This window comes from Lytechinus variegatus, chromosome 1 (assembly GCF_018143015.1).
Source record: "Lytechinus variegatus isolate NC3 chromosome 1, Lvar_3.0, whole genome shotgun sequence".
NCBI lineage: Eukaryota > Metazoa > Echinodermata > Echinoidea > Temnopleuroida > Toxopneustidae > Lytechinus > Lytechinus variegatus.
Window position 1 is genome coordinate 71,483,422 of NC_054740.1, and position 26,340 is coordinate 71,509,761.

Below are 26,340 nucleotides of genomic sequence, written 5' to 3' on the forward strand. Positions count from 1 at the left end.
CACGATATATATCCCAAGGGCATTCCTTTTTTAACCATAAGATGGAAGAGTAGAGATGGGGCGCCTATAATGGCTAATAATGCACTTCATATCCGGAATGAAAACTCAACATGCCGCAATAGAATGGGGAGACTTCAGACAGGGGGCAGAGCCCTACTGCATGGAAAGAACACAGTATCACAAAGTGTGTGAAACAGTGTGTTCACAGTGTGGAACACAATGTGAAATCACCTCCACACTGCTAAATTTGGTCATTTCAACAGTGTGTATCGCATTTTCACATAGTACACCATGTGAACACGTTGTGAACAGGCACACCCTCGAGGTGTCCACAGTGTGAAAATATCTCCACACTGTTGAATTCGAACAGTGTACATAATATTTTCACATTATTTAGTGCACTATGTGAACACACTGTGATCACACTGTGTGGCATTGTGCTCTTTCCAGCAAGGAGGTTTACGATGTTCCTTTCTTACCATGGTAACATATTTGATATTTCCATGTATTTTCAATGTTCTGCCATACACTTACAGTAATGTGCTTTATTGTACATTATTAGTGATTGTATATTTCATGTCACAGGACACAGATGAAAAAATCCATGTTTGTTAATATGGACAATATTAATACCTTACATTATTTGTTTTATACATTTTCATCGATTTTCTAAAGGCGAGGATGAATATATTAGATATTTTGGCAACGTGTGACTTTAGTAAATCTTGCATTACCTTGCTTGTTTTACTTACTGTATTTAAGTTTTTAACTTACATTATATACATTTCACTTTTATTCTATAGTGAGACTTTTCCTTTTGTATTGAGTCAAGTTCTTAGACTTGATTAATAGAATGATAAAGTTGTTTGCCTTCAAGAATATCATTTTCTTCCAAACGGGCAAAGTGAGAGTAAATTGTTTTCTTGAAAACCTGGCAGTTCTTCTCGCTGCGTGTATAAATGCATCCATGCGATGATCAATTTCTTGCAAATCTTGCTCGAGGCATTGAATCTATTTCTCTAAAGGAAATGCTCTCTTCTTGTTTTTCTTTTCTCTTCAGCAAGAAAAATGTTCTATTCAAATTTCCAGTTTATCATCGATCAACGAGCTCACTTCAATTGCCCACTCCAAGATTACTTCGTTTCCAACACGTTCTCGTTTTTCGCAACTTCACACGTTTAAGAAAATGAGGAAATCTGTTTTGTATAAACATTGGCAATGTGAATGCATTTAGAACATCAAATTATTGCTTAAGGTGTTACTAAGAACGTGTAAATATTCCTACAATCATGTTTTAATAAGGAATAACATAAATAAGAATGCTTAACTCGTTTCCCTGACAGGGTTGAAGGAATTATAGTTTGTACTTTCTTTGTGTATTGATCTTTCCAGACATGAATAAGAAGATGAAAACGATGATGATGATGATGATGATGATGATGATGATGATGATGATGATTATAATTATGACTATCATTATTTTTATTATCATGATTATTATCATTTTTGTTATTATCATTACTATTATTACGATGATGATGATTGTTATTATTATTATTATCATTATTACTATTACGACAATTATTATGCTTTTATGGTAGTTGCCATTATGGAAAAGTTACAATACCCTTTATGAAATAGGCCCCTGAACTTGTAATGACACTTGTTACTTATACAATCTAGCAGTCAGTAGCATCTCAGTGGGTACAATGATAAAAAGCAAGATTGTATGCAATCGATTATTTAAATCAGAGATAGCGGGATCCATAATTGTTCTTTTTTATCGTGTTTCTCCTTTATTATAGCCCTGTACCACATGTTCTTTACAGCTCTGATCGATCAATGAATGAGTAGCAAAGTGAAAGGTCCCCTCTCTGAAGGCATGAAATCGATTTTTACACTTGGTCCCTTTGTGATCGATGTTTTGAGAAACTGTGTCTGTCATCTAGCTTAGATCACGTGATTTGATGTGCTAGATCACATCACCCATCATCGACATGTAGACTTCAGCTTATGGGAAATAGATGACAAGGATACCGATTGATACTGATGGATTTATTTATTTCAGTGAAAAAAGAGGTCATTCATTCTTTAGGCCTATGTCTTTTTTTCGAAATTGATTTTCAGTGGGCCTGAAATGAGTCTAAATCACCTTTCCTTTATTTTGTGTTCATCTAAGAGAAATTTGATTTCGATTTCCTAATCTATATTTAGATGATTAATTTGCATAAGATATTACAAATGTTAATGGTTTATTTTCTCTTCATAAAGTATTATTAAGAAAAAGGAAAGCAACTCAAGGTATACTGTAAGAAATATTTGTGGATTTTTTAACTTGTACTGTAATATTGTATGTTTTTACATTTTGTTAAAGATTCTTCTTTTTTAATTGGGCACTCTTATTTCATATTTCACAATATGATCATAATCATAATTATTATTCATACTCTTGTTGTAGCGAATGTCCTTATTAGTCATTACGTTGCCCATGTTTTTGTTTTTTTCAAGATACTTTTTTTCTTGCTTCATGTTTCCGATATATTGTCCCGAATGTATTTTCATGTAGGTTGCCGATGTATATTGTCCCGAATTTCTTATTACTTCGCTAGCAGAGAACAACGCTATTACCGAGTTTTGTTTTCAATATGCTTTGGTGTTGTTGTTGTTGTTTGTTTTATATTTCCGATAAATTGTCCGGAATTACTTTTTTGCTATTAAATTACCGATGGTTGTTGTTGCCGTAACGGTGTTGATACGTTTTGTCCCAAAGGAACTTTTATGTACGTCGCCAACGTCTATTGTCCCGGAGTGGTTTTTCCTTCGCGAGCAAAGAGCAACGCTTTTAAGACTTGTTATTCTGAAGAGTTTCTATCTGGAATTCTTTTTACTTCCTTCAGTTCTTTTCAGTTCTTCTCTCTTTTCAAATAACATCCGAAAGCAATAAATATCCAATCTGCAAGTGACGTGAGTGGAGTAAAACCCGGTTTCTATCTGAAATGTACATTTTAGCACTTTTAGCAATTCTTACTAAAGGTTAAGTGTATGTGAAGTAGAGCCAAGAGTATAACTTAACCGCTATTGACCGAAACAGCTGGCATGGTTGAATAGGTTGGCTCTCCTCACTTCAAAAAGGCATCGAACGGAAAACCGTCATCATCCAACATTGTAAAGACTCATTCTCTGCCTATTTTTTTTGTCGTAGCATTCCCATCGGCCCCTTTTCTGCTTTAATGTTTATTATCATATCATAAACACTAACTTGAAGCACCAACCAAGTCACCCAGAATTTTCAAAAGAAACCTACATCATATTTCCTTCATATCTGGGCCAACATTTGCTAACATTGTTTAAGAGCTCATAATGAAATCTAATGGTCGAACTAAAATAGGGTTTAAACCATTTATAAGAGAAAGAAATACAATAGTGGCACGAAGAAGTTTTAAGTGTTATGTCGCGCGACATCATTGACGTGTTCAATTCCGATGACGTCACAATCGATAATTGGGGAGTTGAAAGAAGAATATCAGGTTTCTCGCAGGATATTTTTCTCTTTACATCGCCACGTTCGCTTGTTGATTAAAACCCAAATGGCTGTCTGGAGAGGCATATATTATATCATTTCTAGTCTATGCAACAATATTGCTCCTTAGATTAAATTTTCAGAACTGACCCTATGTAAAGTTTAAAATAATAATTTTTGGAATTTGATATCTGAAAGATCAACAGGAGGAGGCGCCACACGGGTGGGAAGGGGGCGACTACCCCATTAAGTTTTTTAATAAGTTAGATAGAGGAGAAAAGGAAAAAGGGGTAGAAGTGGATGAGAATAGAAAGAATAGCATAGAAAAGAGAAGTGTAAATAGTATCGCCTTTCCCGTCAAAATACTCTTACACCGTCCCTGATCGGCAGAAATATTAATAATAGTGCAAAAAAAATTGATCAACGCACTTTCGAAAACACACGGCAAGACAAAAAAAAAGGTTTGCAGATTCTAAGAAAAGTTGATCTGCGCACATCACTTTATATATAACCACCGTCATCCCTAATGTCCCAAGAAGAACTTATAATGTATAGTATCATCAGTCAAGAACAATAATTCTTCCGATCCTTGGCCTGTTCGCACATTTCGCTAAAAAGGATTGTGCGAATATTCAAACATGAAAGGGCAACCGAGGAAAGGATGGCTCAAGGAAGTCGTAATCAATAAACATGACCACTAATCGAGAGCCTGGTCAGACGCCCCCCCCCACACACACACACACCCACCCTCACGCGCGCGCACGCACACACAAAGGGGACACACGGTTGATGCTGATGATGAGAAGCAGGAGAAGGAGGATAAAACTTGAAATAATCTTAACAGTACAATAAACGAGGATTTCAATGTTTTAACATTGCTCTCTCTCCCTTAGATGTGTACACTTTAACCCACACGAATACACACATGTCACCCAGCCACCTTCGGACCCCTCCTTATGGGTTCGATTACCCCCCCCCCCCCTCCTTCCCCCCCCCCCCCCAACTGACCAAATACGGCAGCTCATAAGATATGGTAATTTCAAGAGTAAACTAATACTTCCAACACGTTCCATGCCTTTCACAACGTCATGATCAAATTCCACATTAAATTCCTTGGCGTCTTCTCTGCGTTACAAAGCACATTTAGCTTCGATAGCTGTAGGCCCTAAACACATGAATCTATTCCAAGTCCCCTGTCACCATTATGAGATTATGAGGTGAAAACTTGATTTAAAACCCCCAAATGTGTAACGTCTTGAAGTATATCTCATATAAGGTAGATCATCTAGGGAAATGTTAAGATGAATATCCAGATTAGATGGCAAATGATAGCACTGCGATCGTTTTCAACGAGCACTAAACTACTCGACCCTACACTCAATTTAATCTTCAATACTAATTAGATATATAAAAAAAATGATCTCACATTGGGGTTGCATGGCAAAATACACGAATATGATTCATGCATTCCTTTATGAATCCACATCAACGTTTGTACTTAATAAGTATGTGTTATTCCAGGTTGTTGATTTGGTCTTTGTTTATAAGTATGAACAATACGCGCACAATCAATCTATTCCTTTAAGCATGTTAAGATTATTCTACACATCGGCAATTCATCGTATTTCCAGATTCATAAGGGGTATTGTTGTTTTTCCATCATCCTCATTACTCGATAACCCGACAAATACTTAGAAAGTATTACTAAAATAAATGGGAGGCTGGTCGAATCTCGAAGGAAATTGATCCTTAGAGAACGATTTTCTTCTCAGCTCATGAGAGCGTTGTTTGTAGCAAACAATGTTGTCGCGATACTGTTTGCTCTCTGTCCGATGCCTAAAAAAGACTTAAGTGAGTCCTAGATGTCACTCTTCCCCTCTGGCAAACTTTACCTTTCAAATTGATCCAGTGTTTGTTTGTCGAGCTGTAACAGCTCAAAGTATTATGCTCATAACCACTTTGTTATGTTCTATTCAATGATTTGACTACTTGACTACGAATATACTAGGCCTGCCATGAGTAACGAAGTGTTCCTGCAGAGCTTCCCATTCCAAGCAAGTATTTTTGTGGAGATTTTCTGAGTTTCTTGATACGAATTTATTTTAAAAACGTTTCCTGATTGATTTGATTGGATTTAGTTTCCGCATTTCATACAAATATTAATTATTTTTCAATGATTGGTGTGTACATGGTTTAGATTTCAATAAACAAATTACAATAAAAGTGAACAATAATTGGAAATCAAATTACATATTACCACTTCTTTTTTAAGAGGATAACCGAGGTTAAACATGAAGTCATAACGGAAATGCAGAAGACAATTACTGCCCTTAAAGGACAAGTCCACCCCAACAAAAACTTGATTTGAATAAAAAGAGAAAATTCAACAAGCATAACACTGAAAATTTCATCAAAATCGGATGTAAAATAAGAAAGTTATGGCATTTTTAAGTTTCGCTTATTTTCAACAAAATAGTTATATGAACGAGCCAGTTACATCCAAATGAGAGAGTTGATGACATCACTCACTTACTATTTCTTTTGTATTTTATTATATGAAATATGAAATATTTTTATTTTCTCATCATTGTCATGTGAAATGAAGTTTCATTCCTCCCTGAACACGTGGAATTCCATTATTTTAACATTTTGTGCTTCAGGCAAGGAGGTCCTAATCGTCAAATTCGTAAAAATTGAAATATTGTATAATTCAAACAATAAAAAACAAAGAAATAGTGAGTGAGTGACATCATCGACTCTCTAATTTGGATGTAACTGGCTCGTTCATAAAACTATTTTGTTAAAAATAAGCGAAACTTTGAAATGTCATAACTTTCTTATTTTACATCCGATTTTGATGAAATTTTCAGCATTGTGCTTGTCTGATTTTTCTCTATTGATTCAAATCAGCATTTTTCTGAGGTGGACTTGACCTTGAATCTAAAATATTAAAATTGTTTAAAGCATCGAAAGAAATGATAAAAGACGATATGCGATAGAGAAGAAAGAATCAATTCATTTTTCTGAATTCAATATTCCTGATCTAGCGAGATCGACCTAGGAATTTACTACACGTTGCTGTAGCCTCTCTCTCTACCAGCACGTCCACAGTCTTTGCATGTTGAGGGAGCACATCACTAATTATTTCTCCACAGGCTCACTTATTAAAGGTGAAATTTATTAGAAAAACGGCACATTTCATATCTTTAATTTGTAGGTCATCAAATATCGTTACTTTCTTATGACGATGATTATGTTTTTAGCGGTTGTTTTTACTGGGGATATGCATCCCAGAATACTCAGAAACCTCACTGCAGAAACAGTGATTATAAGTATTTTGGGGAAACTAAATAAAGTCCCCATAAAATCCTCAAAGAATCAAATGGTATTCCTAACATCATATTCACGGTACTTTGTAATTTTCTCATTTTCATGTGATGAAGAGTTCTACATATGGCGTCGTTTAGGGTACGCTTCATGGGAGAGGCGGTGATTCCTAATAAGACTGAAATTAGAGGTGTGCAACCTAAACTATCTCCGTGGACACCTCCACTCGTCTCTTCCATCATTTGGTTTCCCTCAAGAGCTGGGCAAGGCCAACCACACCAACGTAGTTGAATAAAGGACACGTGCTTTCCTGTCATTATCATTGCCTTGTCAGCATTGACAAGTTGACTTTTTCCGACAGTTACCATAGTAACAGTCAGTGATCAGTGTCTCTCAGCCAATCAAAACCAAGGATTTCGCTGAAATTGTCAACACTGAAAATTCACTCAATGCTGACAACTTTCATGAAACACCCCAAGGTTTCTGAAAAAGAACTGGAGAATCTTATAATCCGTCCGTGTATCTGATATGTTCACACCATGTCATATTGGATATCGATTTGATAAACTTTGAGAGACAGCTGGGTGACGGATGAATATAATTCAAGATGCATGTATCCAGTTATCCTTATCATTGTGAAATACATATCTGTAAACCATTATGGATCGTCTCTTCCTTTTCTCCTCCCTTCAACTTCCTCCTTTTCCGCTTCTTTCATGATTGGTAATGGTAGAAAAATATTAGAATCGTTCGACTTCAAATGAAGACGGAGCATAGCTTTCAAAGTGAAAGGCAAAGTCACACTCTTCCTCAGTGTCCATGGTGCGACATTTTTTTTTAAATCCTGAATATATAATCAGAGATGACTTGTCCTACTAAAACACCTGTTGCTTCAATAATTTTGATTAATTTTGGGCACTAATTCAGGGATATACATTTACACATAAGATGTATTTTAAGCAACAAACAAGCATAACTTAATTTGACAGTCCTTACGTCTTATGATACTTTGTTGATCTTAAAAGGGCTCCAAGTTTTGAAAATTAAGGATCGCGGTACGGTGATTCTGACTTTTTTCTTTCAAAGTTTGTCTTTTCACTAGCAAAAGACAAACTGTCGGTTTAGACTGTTGATTAACTGTTGGTTAAACCCCCATTTGTTCACATGCATTTTTTTCTTCCCAATTAAAACATTCGGTAGCTTTGTATGTTAACCAATCTGTTTTTCTGAGAGTGTATTATCGAGGTAACATTGATTAACAATTTAGTTCGCGCGCGCTGGTGAATATTACAAGAGCGAATGTCTATTTGCTCGCCCATCTTTACGCAAACAAAATACGGACATCCACTCCATCGTCGAAACCCATTACGGTTGCTATACACAGCACCATCAGTCGCGGTGTCTATCTTTTATTAAGCAACAGCATGCGATGGTTGGATTATTAGTTGTAAGGGCTTTCGATAATTAGCATGTTGTTTTAGTCAGTCACCATTTGATTTTTGTTGGTGTTGTTGTTTTGATAACTTTAATCAGGGACAACTGAAGAACGACCGAAGTGCTGACTACCGAGTGCTGATGCACTCAACGCAAAATCCAGCTGATTCAGCATGTAGTTTTGGTAAGCATAATTATGATTCATATGATATTTTTTCTGTAGTAGTGTGATAAAAGATGTACTTCAAGTTCATTTCATCCAGATAATATACTTAATTAATGAATAATCGTGCAAAATTTACTAATTGTTTTAAGTGTCTCACTGCTCGTAAGATGTTTCGTGTCGGAATTGTGCGTCTGAAGTGTTGAATTACACTACACACCCACAATCCTGTTTCCATATTGAAGAGTCGTTTTGAAGTACAAAATGACGCCACAAAAAATATATATATTTACTGCTCCACTTTTTATTTTATGAATGGCGTCTTTTTAACTCAAAAGCTCCTCATCCAAATTTATCGTAAATGTGCATTATTTACATTCATGTATATCAAAACGTTTTGGGTTCAGTGGTGTATTATCTTAAACGAAATGAAAAATAGTTAGCCTTATGTGGAACCTAGTGATATACATGTATATAACCCCCAAAACATATAACCGCTTTGACATGAGCTAAGATCTGACTTGATACCTATCTTAACAAAATTAGCAAACAATACGACGTGCTGGAAGATTATTCAATTAGTGATCAAGTCACGCGTAAAGAATCTTATCAGTATTTAATCCGTATACGATCATGACAAATACCAATATTGCTTATCAAATTTTATTGGTTAAAACTACTCAATGTTGACCTACAAGTTACAGTTGAAAGAGACAGACCTGGGCATTTTTTTCTGTAAGATAATTAGGGGAAAGGCAACTTAGCGGCATGTTTAATGTAAACAGTTTCCTTATCGTTTCATTTTGTTTTACATCTATATCCATACCCTAATACGTTTATTGCTAAAGGAAATGTGTACCCATTTTGTATGCTTATTTATTTTGGGTATGGGACAAAATTATGCTTTTGTGCATTGTAGGTCTTTTATTCACTATCATACAGTCTGGTTATTGTGAGTGTGTATTGACATCGTTCAGTGCTTTGAGGGGGGCAAATTGCGGTTCTTTCATTTACACGTCGGGCATCAAAGCCAACAGACATGATTTTCAATATTACAGCCTTTTATTAAGATATTGGTATAATGATAAATGACTGGCTCATGGGGGAACGTGTCGACCAATGCCACTTCCGAATTACCTATGCCATGTATCGGCAACGCCAAAACTGCGGAGCAAGCGTCCCATTTAACGCCAATTGGCTCAACGAATGAAATATACCCTGACATTTTTTTATTACATATATTCTCGGTCAAGAAAGAAAATACTACACATTGAATGGAAAGATGATATAAGTAAGTGGCCATATCAGACCGATGAAAGTACATGATTGGTATTGTGTGTTTGTTTCTTTTAATAATGATTATGAGGATAATACTACACTTTTTCATTGCGCTTAAAAGTCGAACTACGTTTCTTAATACCTCTACAATCTTTTCAACTTTTCGTCACTAATGTGATTATTCAATCAGATAGTATTGCTTTTGCATTATGTCTAAATCCAGTGGCGTACCGTGGGTCACGACATTTTGGGGGCACCATCACAAATTCTGAGTCACCCAGTGGGCGCGCGAACCGCGCTCAATGTCCAATTATACTGACCTAATAGAGACATTATAAGGACCGTGCCATTAATAGGATGTGTATCTCACTGATCAAATATTCCGAGCGCGAAGCGAAGAGCGAGTTGATTTTTTTTATTCAGACCTAAAAAGCGACATTATAAGCATATTTTTTTGTGTAATTATGATATGTACCTGTCTCACTAAACAAAGTATGCGAGCGCGAGCTGAAAATTTTGTATATATTAACCTCAAACATGCAGTGACATTTTGAGGACTGTCTCTTTTGAAATTCATGAAGAGCAAACATACCCCATCACAATCGACTAATACGAACACGGACTGGAAATGTTTTATATTCAGACCTTAAACTGGGGCAATCACTCTAAGTAGTCATGAAAAGAAACATATGTCACTACTTAGTAAAGTATTATATTTTAATATAACAAAACATAATATAATGTGATATCATTTCTTCTTCCCCCACTACGTTTCTCTTTCATCCTCCCTCTTTTTTTCATTTCCCTATTTTTTGCCAGCCGATACCCCTTCCCATACCCCCCCCCCCGTTTTTACGCCACTGTCCAAATCAGAACAAGTTTGAAATTTGCATTAGACTGCATGTTTACGTATGTCAGGACTCATCTTACTGATACAATGAGATGACAAGTGAATGTTATGTATAACAGTGTTGTATTTGGTTACTTTTCGAGAATGCAACAGACATGTAAACAAAAAAATGTATTTTATTATGTTGTTTCCGCCCGGGTTCGAACCGGGGACCTCGCGCGTGTGAGGCGCACGTGATAACCACTACACTACGGAAACGCTGTTAGCACCTAGGGAATTTCATCAATTAATATTGCAAAGGCTTATTATCCAACAGACATACTGCATGACCAAAATATTAAAAAGAAATTTAAAAATTTGTTTCCGCCCGGGTTCGAACCGGGGACCTTGCGCGTGTGAGGCGCACGTGATAACCACTACACTACGGAAACAGTGTGCATATATTTGCACTTTATCACTCACTATTCACTTTTTAGTACCTTGATTACCATATCAATATTTGTAGGCTCTGTGTGGGTACAGGTTGATCATTAGAACGCACTCGGATCTTAGAAAAGTGTTTTCAGACCAGTGAATGGCGACAAAAAGAATAGTGATATCATTGTCATTTTGACACTCATATAATCTTCATTATTATTCTTATTATTTAATATCGTTATTATTGTTAAAATAAACATCTTCCCTATTATTATCACCTTGAGTAGTATTATTGTTACTATTATTGTAATTATTGTTATCAATTTATATATTAATGTAATTATTATGTTTTATTATTTTTATCCTTCTTATTACTACTATCGTTGATATTATCATCATCACAATCATCATTATTATCGTTATCATTACTCCTATCATTATTATCATTTGATTACTATTAATATCATAAACATAATCATTCCAAAACATCCACAAAGTAGTGTTTAGTACCTTAAGCACACACAAACCACAAACACCTAATCACTAAGAAAAATAACCACGATTTTCAAAAGGGATTTCAGTTGGTTTTCACTATGTGATAAAACAACATTGTGTAAATAATCGATAAGTAATCTAAAACTCGAGAATTATTAGTTTGATTATGTAGAATTAGATTGGATTTATATTTTCATCTGAAACATTGGCGGGATGTCTATTCAATAATTTATTCCACCCACGACTTGAATGTTGTAATACGTGTCGAGTTGCAAGAAGGAATAAGATTTCATGATTGCAGAAAAGAAATGTTCCTTAGGGTATATCGTAGATAATGAAGGTTTCAGGCTTTAATATCATTGATGAGATTGAAATATGATAACGACCGCCATCTAGCCTGGCCTCGCTAATAATAAACCATTAAATTGATGGGGGAAGCATGCCCTTTTCACTCATATATACGAATCCTGCCTTTCCATCCATTAAAACCCAAATTTAATGGTAATATTTAACACACAAATCATTTATCATGCAGAAGTTAAATCGAATTGTAAAATCAATCTGATAACTAGCCAATTTAAATGTTACCTTTTAGAAAAAAAATCTCCGACACTGGCGGATCCATGGGGGCACAGCCGGCTAATCCCCCGCCCCCCCTTGAGAGGCACAATTAAAATTTGTAATGTAAAAATGCTGTTAAAAGACAAGCGTGCCCCTCTTTTGAAAATGAGGACCGTTCTCCTTTTTTTTGGCTTGGCATTTTTTTGGTGAACAAAATGTACCTTTTTAATGTAATCTTTGGTTGAAAACGTTTTTTTTTTGGCTTCTCAAACTTTTCCTCCGGAAAATGTACCCCACTTTGGAATTCCTGGATCCGCCCTTGGTCTCCGACGTTAAGCACAAAGTCTACACATTCATGCTGTTAGAATGATTTCTCTAAAACAGATGTGATTGAGATGTTCTTTTATTTTTGTGTTGTTGGTTTCGATGTATTCAGGCGACGGATAGGATATAAATGGTTCATATGTTAATTCACGTTTTACTCCTTTGAAATGTGCGTATTACAACTCACCCCCCCCCCCCCCCCCCCCCTCCTTCCTCGTACACTCTCTCCCTTTCTCCCCATCTCCTTAAGTCAGATGATAAAACGTGTATGGCTTCTTGTTGACGACAGTTGTGTTTTTGTTTTCTTATACCTTTATATCTTGACCTAACCATGCACATTCATGTGCACATCATGTTTTTTTTAAAGAAATATGCTTCATTATTTCGTGTTCTATAGGTTATATTCAGTAAAAGGTTTTATAGTCGCTCGGATCTTCGATCGAGGTTAGAGTCTTGCTTTTAAAGATGTTCAAACTTCAAGGCATAAACTAATGAGACAACAACGTAGAAACACAGAGGCGGCGCCAGCAATGGGTTGGGGCTGAGGGCGTTCGTCCTTTATGTTTTTTTTTCGAGTAGTGAAAAAAGGGATAAGGAAGAAAAAAAGGGAAAAGGGAGGAAAGAAGAATAGGTCTATAAAAAAGACGTCTGGACCGCGTTACTTTGCAATAATAATAACCCAGTTCAATTGTAAAGAATGTCGTGATTTTAGGTTCCGGAGGCATCTATATCTGAAGTGCTATGGCGTCGCCCCTCTTCTATTCAATATGTATGTTCGTCTAATTTGCTTTGTAATCAAAGAGCTATCGTTCCTGTTCTTGAGCAAAAGTGATAATTTCAATATTTTTTAAGACACTTAGTATAATTGTCCACATTTTCAACCCAATACGACACAATTTGACGAATATGAGAAACATCAACATTTATCAACTACACATAATAAAAAAAAGTTGGTAAAATCTTACGCCGATGCTACCCGATTGCACGAAGAACCTAGCTATTTCCGACTGAGATGGTGCTGTCATCATTAACCTTTACCTTCATTAGAATGCATTCAGTCTCATTAGACTACCATTATCATGATTATCTTACCAATTTACCACTCGAAGTTATGTAGGAGCTCATATTGAAGCGATACTTCCTGTGTATATTTCTCGTTTTCGATAAAAGTGAAATTTCATGAAATACGAGGCTTGTCATGTTGTACCAAGGAGCTTCCAACACATTTTGTTGTACACTTAGTGCTCGTCGAACTTTTATCGTGTGAGTGTCGGGTCAAAACAGGAGGGGAGCATTTATTATGGGTCTCCTTTATCACTTCAATAGGCGCCGCGGCAGCACTAAAACGCCACCAATGTAACATGTACAAGCGCAATACCAAAAACATAGATGTGAATAATTGTTTGGAGAAAAAGGCTGCTATAGGGAATGGAAAAGAAAGATTTGAAGATACATGTAAAACAAATGTGGGTTGAATGGAGAATAATAGCTGGACACCATGGGTTACCTATTACCATGAATGCCATCGGTTTAGACGTGATTTAATTTACCATGTTTTTTGTCGCTTGCATAGCCAGACGAAACTATTATTATGCGCCGCTTTTACGACGGAGCGCGGTCGTAAAAGCGGCGGCGTTGTCAACATGCCAAATGTTAAGTTTTTGAAATGTCATAATAACTTGAGAAGTATATGGACCTGGCTCATGAAACTTAAACAATATGTGTATTAAGTATTATCAAATATCCTGCCAGAGTTTGAGGTCACATGATTAAGGTCAAATGTCGTATGAGGTCATTGAACTAAGACCATGTTGGGGAAATCAACATCAAAATCTAAACCTAAGGTCAAGTTTTTGAAAGGTCACCATAACTTCGAAAATATATAGACTTAGTTCATAAAACTTAGCAGTGAAAATAACCAAGTGTTACTAAACATCCTGCCGGAGTTTTAGGTCAAATGGCCAAGTCCAAAGGTCATTTGGCGTCAATGAACTTAGATTGTGTTGGGGGAATCAAAACGAATCTTAACCTAGGTTAAGTTTTTGAAATGTCATACATGTAACTCTGAAAGTATATGTACATGTATCTAGTTCATGAAACCTAGATATAAGAGTAATCAAACATCCGTGAACATCCTGCATAAGTTTCATGTAACATGACCAAGGTCAATGAACTTTGGTCGTGTTTGGGGTATTTGTTGAATTGCCATCATAACTGAAAGTTTATGGATCTAGTATAAAATGTGGACAGAAGGGAAATCAAGTATCACTGCACAAGTTTCCGATCACGCCGATTATGGTCGAATGTCATTTACGGTCAATAACATAGTATTTTATCGTCATTTGAATGGTGTTTTTTGTGAATAATTATTTTATGGTCTTTTTTAAAGACAGCACTGCTGCTATATTGAATCATGAAATGCAGGCGAGACTGCCACTTGTACTACAAGGTCTAGAAAGTCGAATTCATACACTTAAAAAATGAATCTGGATAGAAAATGAATGTTAGAATAGAGAAAGTAAAGAAAACCAAAATAGATTAAGAAAAATTAGCATTGTTTGCAAAAGACACGTTTGCTGGGTTTCGATATAGAAACGGGTAAGCCAAAGCGAAAGAGCTAGAGAGCGCACGTCGGATCTAATATATCGTAGACGTGCAAATCGAAAAGTCCCTCAAATGCTTGGCTATATAAAGTGACCAACACATCGTACCAGAATCTCATCTCATTCATCTCCTAGGTGGAGAGTGGCAAAGAGGAGAGTATCCATTAGTCTTGTCAAAAATCTGTATATTCCGTAAAAATTTCCGATGATAAATTATAGAGTCTTTATATATGCCGTTACCGAAAAGAGTTCATTCCTAGCCCTTCCAATGTTTGTTTGTTTGTTTTTATTTCTACGTTTGCGATTTCATAAACTATTGGATTACTCCATCTTACATCGCTCCATTTAGACTACAAAAAATATTTAGAATAATAAAGAGAATGAAGAAAAGAAATGACGAATAGCATAAAAAACATTTTTCAAAAAAAAAATAATCGCGTGAATTTAAGTCTCATCCATCAAAAGGTTGTATGAATTCATATACATTTTTGTATTCAAAAGGGGATCGTAAACTTGTATCGCTTGGAGATGTGAACATGTGACTACACTGTCACGTTGTATGAAGCTTTAGAGACCTTTGGAAATTAATGAAGCCGCCTAAATGCCGTTATCAAGACAATTTTCAGAGAAAAAAAAAACGAATTCGTATAACTCTAAATAAATTCGCTGTGTCATTTATGCCGATGGTGATAACTTTGCAAGGTTTATTGCGTTACTCTTCTTCTAATTCGATACTTCTTAGACATAATTCATTACGGATGAACAATTACAATAAGCGATAGAACTTGAATGAACCATCGAACAATATAGGCCTATTAATTTGCATCACTTGGGATTTGTCATGAATTTGTCATTCAGCGTGTTGAATCACATTATACCCTGAACATCGTGAACGTGCCATGGAGAATTACATTCGAGGATACCAATTCAACCACGATTTCAGTTTCTCATATCGATATTTGCAGTAGACTGACGACTTTCTTCCGGAGTTGTAATGCCCTTGCAATCAAACGTAATGTCAGTCACATGAACGTCATTGGAAACAACGTAATATTTTGTCTGATTAGTCGGTTTCGCTGCCATTCCCGGGAAAGCCGAATCCAAACCGACGAATGGTAGGTCAACTGAAACAACGTAATATGTTTGGTCGGTCTGGAGTTAGCTTCGCCGTTATGGTAGTGGGATACATTGACGAAATCCGAATCCAAACCGACCGACCGTATGTCCTTGAAAATAACGCAATACATTTGGTCAGACTAAAGTCGGTTTCGTTGCGGTTCCCGGGAAAACCGAATCCAAACCGACCGACGGTGTGTCTTTGGAAACAACGCAATATCATTTGGTCAGACTAAGTCTAGAGTCAACCAACTAGTCGTTTTATCTTATATGACTGCTTGGCATACGATACCATACAACCATTTTGAGGCAACGACAGGTCGACTATACTTTATAGTTTAAGAACATTCCGACGCGGAAATTTTTTTAAACCAAATACGATACGAGAAATCTCAAGTCCGTCTGAAAGCAGAGGCATATCGTAAATGTGGTTTGTGCATCGTTTTGCACTGTGGTGTACACCAAGGAAACACTTTAGGTCCACAGTTATGTCCAACGTAATATTTACGAGCAGCTTTATGAAAATACACTTTTTATGTTATTTAATAATGGGTATTCTTTATCTCATTATGTCAGCTTGTAACTTTAGATTCTATTGCCCGTATTCTGAACTCGGGTTTAAAGTTGTGATTAAACTATGGAGGGCCAATGAGGCACAAATCCAATTTATTGACTCATATGATACCCAAATTGTTCATAATTGTCTGGGAATGATAAACGAAGTATTTTAAGTATTTTTCTTCATTATGAAAGCAAAATAGTTAACATAAGAAATATACATCAGATACAGAATTTTTGAATGTTTGGCTCCCATAATTTTAGCACAGAGTTAGACCTTGGTCTTAGTTAAACCTGACTTAAGAATACGGGCCTATATATATCAAACTAAAAATATCTGGAGCATTAATGTATTTATTCGACTGATCAACTGACGTATGAAACTGTTTGTGAAATTCGAAATAGCTGCATGTGCCTGTCAGAATGACAAGTTTATCTATAAATATTCCGTAACAAATACAGTTAGGTAGTCAAACGGTATATTTAAGCAAAGTGTGAGTTGTTAAATGTTTATGACGCATAATAGAGCTTTCCACATATCAACATATAGGTCTCATGTTGAAAGAAGACTATATGGGAGAGCTCAAAAGGAAAAACATTAAATAACGCTTTTGCAAGGTTAGCTTACTCATTAGATATGTTTGCGTCTCAGTTTCAACCATTTTCACCGATTTTAATGATCAATTTTACTGGTTTGTTTAGCGAAATCGAAGTCCATGTAGTGATTGCTCATTCTATGGAACACCAAATGCTTCTTGCAATGAGATGGCAAAAGGATTGAATAAAAATGAAAGCAGAATTTGTAAATGTTCCTGGAAGATTTTGATCTTAAAGGAGAATGAAACCTTTAGACCAAGATAGCTTGTGTGAAAACAGGAAAATCAAAGAAACAGATCAACGAAGGTTTGAGAAAAATCGGACAAATAATGAGAAGGTTATGAGCATTTGAATAATGCGACAAAAATGATGTCACATGTGAACAAAACTTTCCCCATTACTCTAGTATATATTTCACTTAAATTGCCTCTTTTATCACATCTATCAGTAGATCATTGTGTTCTTTCTATATGAGGGCATGTGATACAGATGTTCAAAGAATACATCATGGATAAAGAGTTTGTATCACCATCAAAAAAAGCAAAAAAAGACATATTGGGGGCATTTTATAGTCCATCAAAGGGAAAGTTGTTCACATGTGACATCACACATCCTTGTCGCATTGCCAATGGGAGGGTCTCCATAGCATTTAGTGATTGCAATATTCAAATGCTCATAACTTTCTCATTGTTTGTCCGATTTTTCTCAAACTTTCGTTGATCTGTTTCTTTGATTTTTCTGTTTCGACGCAAGCCTACTTATTCCAAAGGTTTCATTCCCCTTTAATTTCGTCTTAGTCTGTGATTTCAGTAAGAAAATAAGCCCCCATCAATGAAATGACATGAAGAAAAAAAAATAAAATGAAGTGAAATGATAATAATAAAAATAGAATACCTATCGGCGTCCCTACAGCTCATCTTAAACTTGAAGATAAGGTCATCTTCAGAATAATGCGTCTTTCATTACCAATATAACATCATTACTACCAATTCACCATCCCTACATATCAAGTAACCATGGCAACCATGGCAGGGGAAGCCATCCGGATGATTATCTTAATTGTTTTTCCTTTTTTTCCTCAAATTAAATGAATGCAGGACATGCCTGTCCTTGGCCAATTTGACATGAAGTTATTAGTCGACAACACGGATCGCGTTAAGGACGAATGGAAAACTGCCGCCCGCTGAATAATAAAGGTGGATAATTACACAAACCAGAAACCAAAATAATGACAGAAGTGTTTTGACAGGGGCATTTCCTTACCCAGATTTCACACATCCACGACCACTTCTTTTGCGTTCATTGTTTTTAAGAAAATTAACTTCAATCATTTATTTATTTATGTAATTGTTTGGATCCCACTGCCCCCCCCCCCCCATTTACTTTCTTTTCGTCTCCCCTTTCATGGTCCAGTCTTACAAAGAGTTACAATTGATCCGATCAATCTCGAATGCATGGAAATTCATCAGGGTCATTGGGGTTTTTTTACATGAAATTTGCGCAACGTCGAACAAAGAAAAGCGTCCTAAATTCTTAAGAAAGCAATAAAAGTATGAATAAACAGCATATCTAGAAAAAAAAGTGAACAAAGAAGCATATTAGATGTTGACGTTGCTGGCTTTCCATAGTTGCGATTGATCGGATCAGTCGCAAGTCTTTGTAAGACGGGCCACGGGGGAGCGTTTCATCAACATTTATGTCTGACAAGTTGTCAGATCTGACACCTTTCTTTGATTTTGATTGGCTGAGCAGCACAGTTCCTATGTCAACTGTCGGATAGTACCGGAGTGTCAGATAAAACATCCGACAAGTCATTTCATGAAACGCTACCAGGTGGGTGTTACATGAAAGTAGTCAGCACTGACTAAATTGTCAGTGCTGACTATTTTAGTGAAACCCCTGCTTTTGATTGGCTGAGAAGCACTGGCTTCTGACTGTTACTACGGTAACTATCGGAGAAAGACAACTTGTTTGTGCTGACAACTTCCATGAAACAGTCCCCTGATCACCCTCGAGCTTTTCTTCCATCCCCTCCCCCCCCCCCCCCTCTCTCTCTTTCTCTTCTTCCCTCCCTCTCCCAATCTCTTTCTCATTTCACTCTGTTTTACCTTTCCATTCATAATCCTTCCCATCCGTTCTCTCACTCTCGCATTCATAAATATTTATCCATTTCATTTACAGGTAGAGAACTAGGTTCTGTGTATGTCGTCAGCTCGAGTTTAGAGTTTCTTCGGTAGATTGAGGCCTTATTTTCTTCATTCATTTTGAGATAACACTGACAGGTTTTAGCAATAACATGTCAAAATAAATCTGTTTGATATATGGATATATCACTATGATATATTATAGTTTGTATAGAGACGTGGGAGGGGAGGGGGCTTTAACCGATCGCCATTCAGACCGTGATAATTTAATACACGAACGTGAGGAGAATGTGGAATACGCAGAGTGCACAAATTACAGTCTTGACGAAGATTTCGACGCTTGCCCATCTTCAAGAGTTTATGCAAAGTGTCAGAAATAATGAAGCAACAAACTATTAAACAAATCATTTTGGAAAAATAAAAAATAAAAACGACTGAAACAGAAAAACATTATTTTTAATGTAAGCCGAATGGTTTATATGAACAGGATGAATATGAATATCGGCAAGAATACGAAGAATGACAAATAAAATTCTACAAAAGTAAATACAATCATTATCAAATCAAAGTTTACGCAACATACAAATCAACATACCAGACCAGGCATAGATTAACATTACATCAATGTTAATTGTTTGCTTTACTTAAAAAAAAAGATTTACTTTAAAAAAATAATAACTTTCGGAATACGTTTTTTCGGCCAAATGTACATCTATCTTTTGATTATTTTTTAAGAAAATAAAGAGGATGCAGCCATGTCACAGTTGAGGAAGCTATCTCCAGAAATAAAGTAGAATATTATTCACTGTTATGGGAAAAACAATTTGGCAATGAAGTGATTTTAGTATAAAACAATGACTTTAGTGCATGCTCAACCATGCATGACCAATATCAATAATATTTTCAACCGGAACTTCATTAAGTCAATAGTAGTTTATCATAAAATCGTTCGTAACCTATACACAACTTTACACGTGCTTTGTGACCTGTTCTTAAGTGCCAAATCAGATTCTTAAACATTTTTTTCTACTAATGTGCTAAGTTGGCATCCATTTCTTTTTATTTTAATAAGATTCTCAGTGCAAAGTTAATATTCATATTTGTCATTAGGAAATATAGATATTTCGATTATGTGAAGACCGGAAAATCTTCTTAAAGCCATTACACCGGTCGTGCGTAAAGCCGTCATCATCTTACGAACATCTTTATCATAACATAATATGTTCTAATGAAAGGCCTGCTTTCTTTTATAACTACTGTTTTTATTATTCATTTTTTATTTTACAGACATGCTTTTTTACTGAGTTTCATGGCTGATAACTGAAGTCAAGGCGCCACCGATATTACAACCATGAAATCGTCAAGCAACAACCCGGACAAGAAACAGAAATGGTACGATGACGTACGAACACAGGGCGATCATAACGTCAAGTATCTAAGTAAGATCAAAGATATGAAAGAACAACTTAACAGAGACGGGCAGTCTAGTACGCCCTCTGTTGGTCGGGGTGGTGATCATGGTCGTCATAGGACACATCCAGTGACTCGTCCCAGTCTTACCCGTCATCTCTCTCTTAATCTACCAGTATTCGTCACCAATGCTGACCTGTCAACCGTGCCTCGAGCTGGTAGACTATCTATGTACTCTAAGGCCAATAGGCCAGTACCCGCCATACATCCAGTCCAAGGAGTAGGTCTATTGGATGATGCTAATACGAGGAAAGGGACAAAGCGTACTGAATATTACTCTAAGAGGCACAACTCACTTACGTCAATTGATAAAATTTCGCCAGATATAGACAAAGGCCCTCAACCACCCACGCTTAAACGCTTTGCTCGCTCTAAAAAGCCGACACCGTTATCTAACCGCGTTACAAAAGCCTCGTCAGATGAACATTGCATGCATCTGAGGTCGTATAATGTGTCATGCTCACACTCGCAACCTCTTGGTCGACTGCGATCAAGATCAACGTGTAGTGAGAACGATTCTGCTCAAACGAGAACTATCAAACAGGCTTTTGGTCGATATAGCTCCGACAAAACAGATTATCGGGGTGCTGCGACCAAAGCAAAGTCAGCTGTCAAATACAAACCGACCCGTTCAAGTTCTCAAGATAAAAGTCGCAGGGTAAGTCAAGAAATAGTTCCTGTCAAACGATCAATCAACGTCGATGTACCTCATGGAGACTACTTCAACCCGGACGCCTCTGGGTACAAAGCTCCTGTCTGTACTCCTCATACGCTCGTGTCCGAGAAATCAGATTTGGGATGTCACTACTCCCAAAGCAGTGACAGTGGTGTGTCTGTCAACAGGGGCAGCACCTCTTCTGCATCCAGTTCTCAATGCCAAGATACGGTCGACTCTAACGATTGGTCCGAGATTGGTGTGACACTGTCCCAGATACGTCTGAGTCATTCACAGTCAGAGCCATCTATCAAGGACATGGCCAACATCATGGCGGTGGCGAGTGGCATCGATGCCGATGTCGAATATCAACAGAACCGTTCGATCTCTTCGACGACTGGGTCGTCACAAGGGAGCGATGATACGATACCCGTCGTCCAGATCAACTCCAAGTCGGAAAGCGAGAACGAGAGGCAGATGGATAGTTTGGTGACGATCAACGCACCTTTCATTATGTTTCGTCCTGCCACACCCCGTATGCCAGAGAGAGAAGAGAAGACGTATGACCATGAAGTCGGTCGTGTCCTTGTCAAAGCTGCTACCCAGGCCGAGTTACGACGGAAAGAGATGCGAAGGCTAGTAGAAGATATTGAAGAATTCAATTCGGCCAATAAGAATCTTTATCGAAAGGTCAAGCCAATTAGCGGCTAATGAGTTTTGAATCGAGGTAAAGCCCGTTTTCTGTATCGACGCGACCAAGAAATTTGTGATACACTTGTACATTTCCGTCGAGATGTCATGCCGGTCATGATTCTGTCACTAGGTCGAAGATATCGTCTTTTGTGTACTTTTGCGTTGATATCCACCGATCCATTCGATTTGAATCATTTTCTGACTGGATTTCGCACCTACCAATTACCGTTGTTTACAACTCTGTGTATTCAAAGAAGATGATGTTTCCGATATTCCCCACTCGGCCCCAGATGAGGACCCTTTCCCATGTACGTGACACGAGAGTACGTGACATGAAGATGTTTTATTGAAAAGCATTGTCACGATATGCACTGTGGTCTAATAGTGACTATACTTCGAGGTTGCAATGTAATACGAAGATTCAGGTTGGGATGTGTGAGGGAATAGAACATTATATTGACCGATGTCATTATAGAAATTGTATCGCATGCATAAATAATGAGAGATTAGAGTTCAGAATTGAAAAAGTTTTTTTTAATCCGATGTATCAAACGTGGATTCACCATTATATATGTTTCATTGATTAATTCTTGCTGAAAATTTTACATCTTATTACCATATTTTTCGACACCCTGATATATAAATTGAAATTGAATTGAATATATATTTTTTTCATAACAAACAATCTAAGGCGACAATGACCCACGCGAAGATTGTAAACAGACATGTTCTCCATTTTAATCGGGGATGAGTTTTTATACCACACAGAAAAAAATGAAGTAAGTTATCCAACTAATTCTATTTAGTTTAAATTTGACCCACATTTATAACAGAGCTTACATTGTTTCTTTTACACAATATGTCTTTTATTTATCATTATGAATTAAGACTTTCAAAACATATCATTCTTGGATTAACCCCTAAATTAAATTCAGATTTGAAAAAAAAAATGTGTTGTTATCGTGCTACACTTGATTTTTTATAATCATTGTAAATAGATAAAAGTATGTGTTGAAAAATCTATTCATATTAGTATGATTGTATTTCACAGGAAATTCGTAAAAAAAATGCAGGTCATATCATTTTTATCTTTAAAACACCCCAAACAATTCATTCATTCAGCATAGTTCATATATTTCCACAGTGTACATGCTGTAAAGAAAATTGCCTCTGTGTGTCCCTTGTTCGACACAGAGTGTTAACATGGTTAATATACTTCCACAAAATACACGCTGTGAAGAAGATCGACACTATTTTGTCGGCACAGTGTAATGTTCCATTTCGCTTTTTTTAATGAGACCTTCATAAAAATTTACACATTTTTAGGAAAACTCCAAATGGGAAGTGCAGTTTTCTCATAGATATTTCAAATATATATTTTGGAACGAATACTCGGAAAGAAATTGTATTATTATATCCTGCATAATTGGTAATATTTATAATTTACGAACCATTACTAAAGTAACAATCAATGTAGGTAGGTATTATGTGTCAAATTTGTACACACGAAAACTTGTGTCAAGGTGCTGCCATGGACTACTTGTATTGTTTGATGTTTGATTATGCCATGTTAAAAAACCCTGTCGTCATCTAGTAATTAGACAGTATAATGTTAATTGCGATTGACAATAATTTGTATTATGATTGTACCTTTTCATAGGATTTTCAAAATATACGATTTGTGTTTCACAATAAATATACGGTGTTTCTGAATATACACAATTTCACACTGTGTTCACATAAACATACCATGGGATACTTTCTCACTCTGCATATATGTGATTTAAGTCAATATGTGTGGATAAATTCACAGTGATGACACAACGTGTTCCACAGTGTGAAACCGTATTCCGATTCATAATTAATGGAATGGCTATATGAGCTTTCTGTGAAACACAGTGATGTTGTACTATGTTCCAAAGTGTGGTGACAGGGTATTCTTTCCCTCAGGCATGTCAGGGATACAATAATAATAATAATAATGATAATAGGCATTTATATAGCGCCATCTATCTAGAAATATTCTATTCCGAGGCGCGTTGTTATTATTATTATTACCCCGGCTTTAGCTCGAGCTGCCTCTCAGCGTTACAAGTTATCGCATACATTCGTAATTCCGAAGCTTCGTTATTCCGAAGGCTCGGATATTCCGAAGGTTCATTATTCCGAAGGTTCATAATTCTGAAAGTTCGTTAGCCCGCAAACGAAGTGAGTTTCGAAGGTTCGTTAATCCGAAAACGAAATGAGGTTCCTAATTCCGAAGGTTCGTGAGTCCAAAACGAAATGATTAACGAACCTTATTTCGTTTTCGGATTAATGAACCTTGGGAATGACAAATCTTCGGAATAACGCCACAAATGTTCGGATTAACGAACCCTTTTACGTTTTCGGATTAACGAACATCGAGGTATAGGCAATTTACGCGTTTCGGAATTATGAACCTTCGGAATAAAGAAGGAATTACGAACCTTCGGAATTATGAAGTGTAACCCAAGTTATAACCATGTCTAACAGATCATGCAATGTGCAATTTATAATATTTAATGCTTAGAAATTTAATATTATACTGTTCAAAAAAAAAATTGTTCAAACTCTTAAAGAAGAACAAATACATATACATGTAAGTTCGTATACAAAACAGGTTGTATAAGGTTAATACATCTTATTTGATTTTGTTTTTATCATGTTTATGATGTATTTAATACAGATAATTTATTGCTTAGAAATTTAATATTATACTGTTCAAAATAAAAAAATATATATATTTTGTTCAAACTCTTAAAGAAGAACAAATACATATACATGTAAGTTCGTATACAAAACAGGTTGTATAAGGTTTATACATCTTATTTGATTTTGTTTTTATCATGTTTATGATGCATTTAATACAGATAATTTATTGCTTAGAAATTTAATATCTTACTGTTCAAAATTAAAAAATATATATTTTGTTCAAACTCTTAGAGAAGAACTTATACATATAGGTTCGTATACAAAACGGGTTATATATAGTTTATACATCTTATTTGATTTTGTTTTTATCATGTTTATGATGTATTTAATACAGATAATTTAGTCTTACGTTCTTATTAACTGTTAGAGGGAATCCCGAAATGTTCTAAAACTCTTTCTATTCCATATATTACTGCGAGCAGCGGTGTACAGTGGGTGAGGGGGGGCTTGGGCGCCTCAACAAAAAAATCACGACCAAGAAAAAATAGAAAAGGAAAGAGAGAAGGGTGAAATACGATTTTATTTTCTGAAAATTATGTCAAATTCTATCACAAAATTAGATTTCTTAAATAAAGATTTTACAGTTTTTACTCGCTCGAATTTTTTTTTATATAACTTTTGCCTGATGCGCCATATCTCACCCCTCAATTTTTTTTATCCTTACGCCACTGATTGCCAGCCTATTTAAATAACGTGCCTGTATTGATGCTTTAAAGAGATGGTCCGGGCTGAAAGTATGTATAGCTTAATAAATAAATAAAAATAATTTAAAAAGATAAATTCACTGAGCAAAATGCCGAAAATTTCATCGAAATCGGATAACAAATAACAAAGTTATTGAATTTTAAAATTTAGCAATGATTTGTGAAAACAGTCGTCATGAATATTCATATAGGTGGGCTGATGATGCCACATCTCCACTTGTTCTTTTGTATTTTATTATATGAAATTAGGTTTCAATTTTTTTCCTCCAAGAACTAGAAAAATTGGATTGACAAATGATTTAGTGATTAAGATATTTACTTATTTCATTATAAGGGAGACATATTATTCACACAAGTATGAAATAATGAAAAAAAAATATGATTTTATGTAATAACACAAGAAAACGGAAAGTGGAGATGTGACATCATCAGCCGGCCACCTAATGAATATTCATGACGACTATTAAAAAAAAAATATTGCTAAAATTTAAACTTCAATAACTTTCGGCATTTTGCTCAGTGAATTCTACTTTATCATGTTTATGTATTAAGATATAAATATTTTCAGCCCGGACCATCCCTTTAAGTTAGCTTAGGGAAATCACCAGCTTTCATTCGATATTGTTCTCTATTGTGTTTAATTTTCCAAGTCAGATGATGATAATTAACACACAAGATATGTATTCCATGTATAAATA

The 26,340-nt window shown here is 35.9% G+C and overlaps 1 protein-coding gene and 2 non-coding genes across 3 annotated transcripts in view; 1 reads left to right on the top strand and 2 right to left on the bottom strand.

Annotated features, from left to right (window-relative positions):
• LOC121421859 overlaps positions 1–22,972 on the top strand; it is a 28,004-nt gene extending 5,032 nt beyond the window's left edge. Inside the window, exons 2-3 of the mRNA XM_041616662.1 lie at positions 8,381–8,465; positions 20,675–22,972. Of these exons, the coding sequence (XP_041472596.1) occupies positions 20,739–22,223 (1,485 nt within the window). The 5' untranslated portion in view covers positions 8,381–8,465; positions 20,675–20,738 and the 3' untranslated portion in view covers positions 22,224–22,972. The remainder of the gene's footprint in view (positions 1–8,380; positions 8,466–20,674) is intronic.
• On the bottom strand, positions 10,758–10,830 carry TRNAV-CAC. The gene has a single exon. It is a non-coding gene; the product is annotated as a tRNA-Val (tRNA).
• TRNAV-CAC lies at positions 10,931–11,003 on the bottom strand. Its single transcript has one exon. It is a non-coding gene; the product is annotated as a tRNA-Val (tRNA).
• Positions 22,973–26,340: the final 3,368 nt, after the last annotated feature.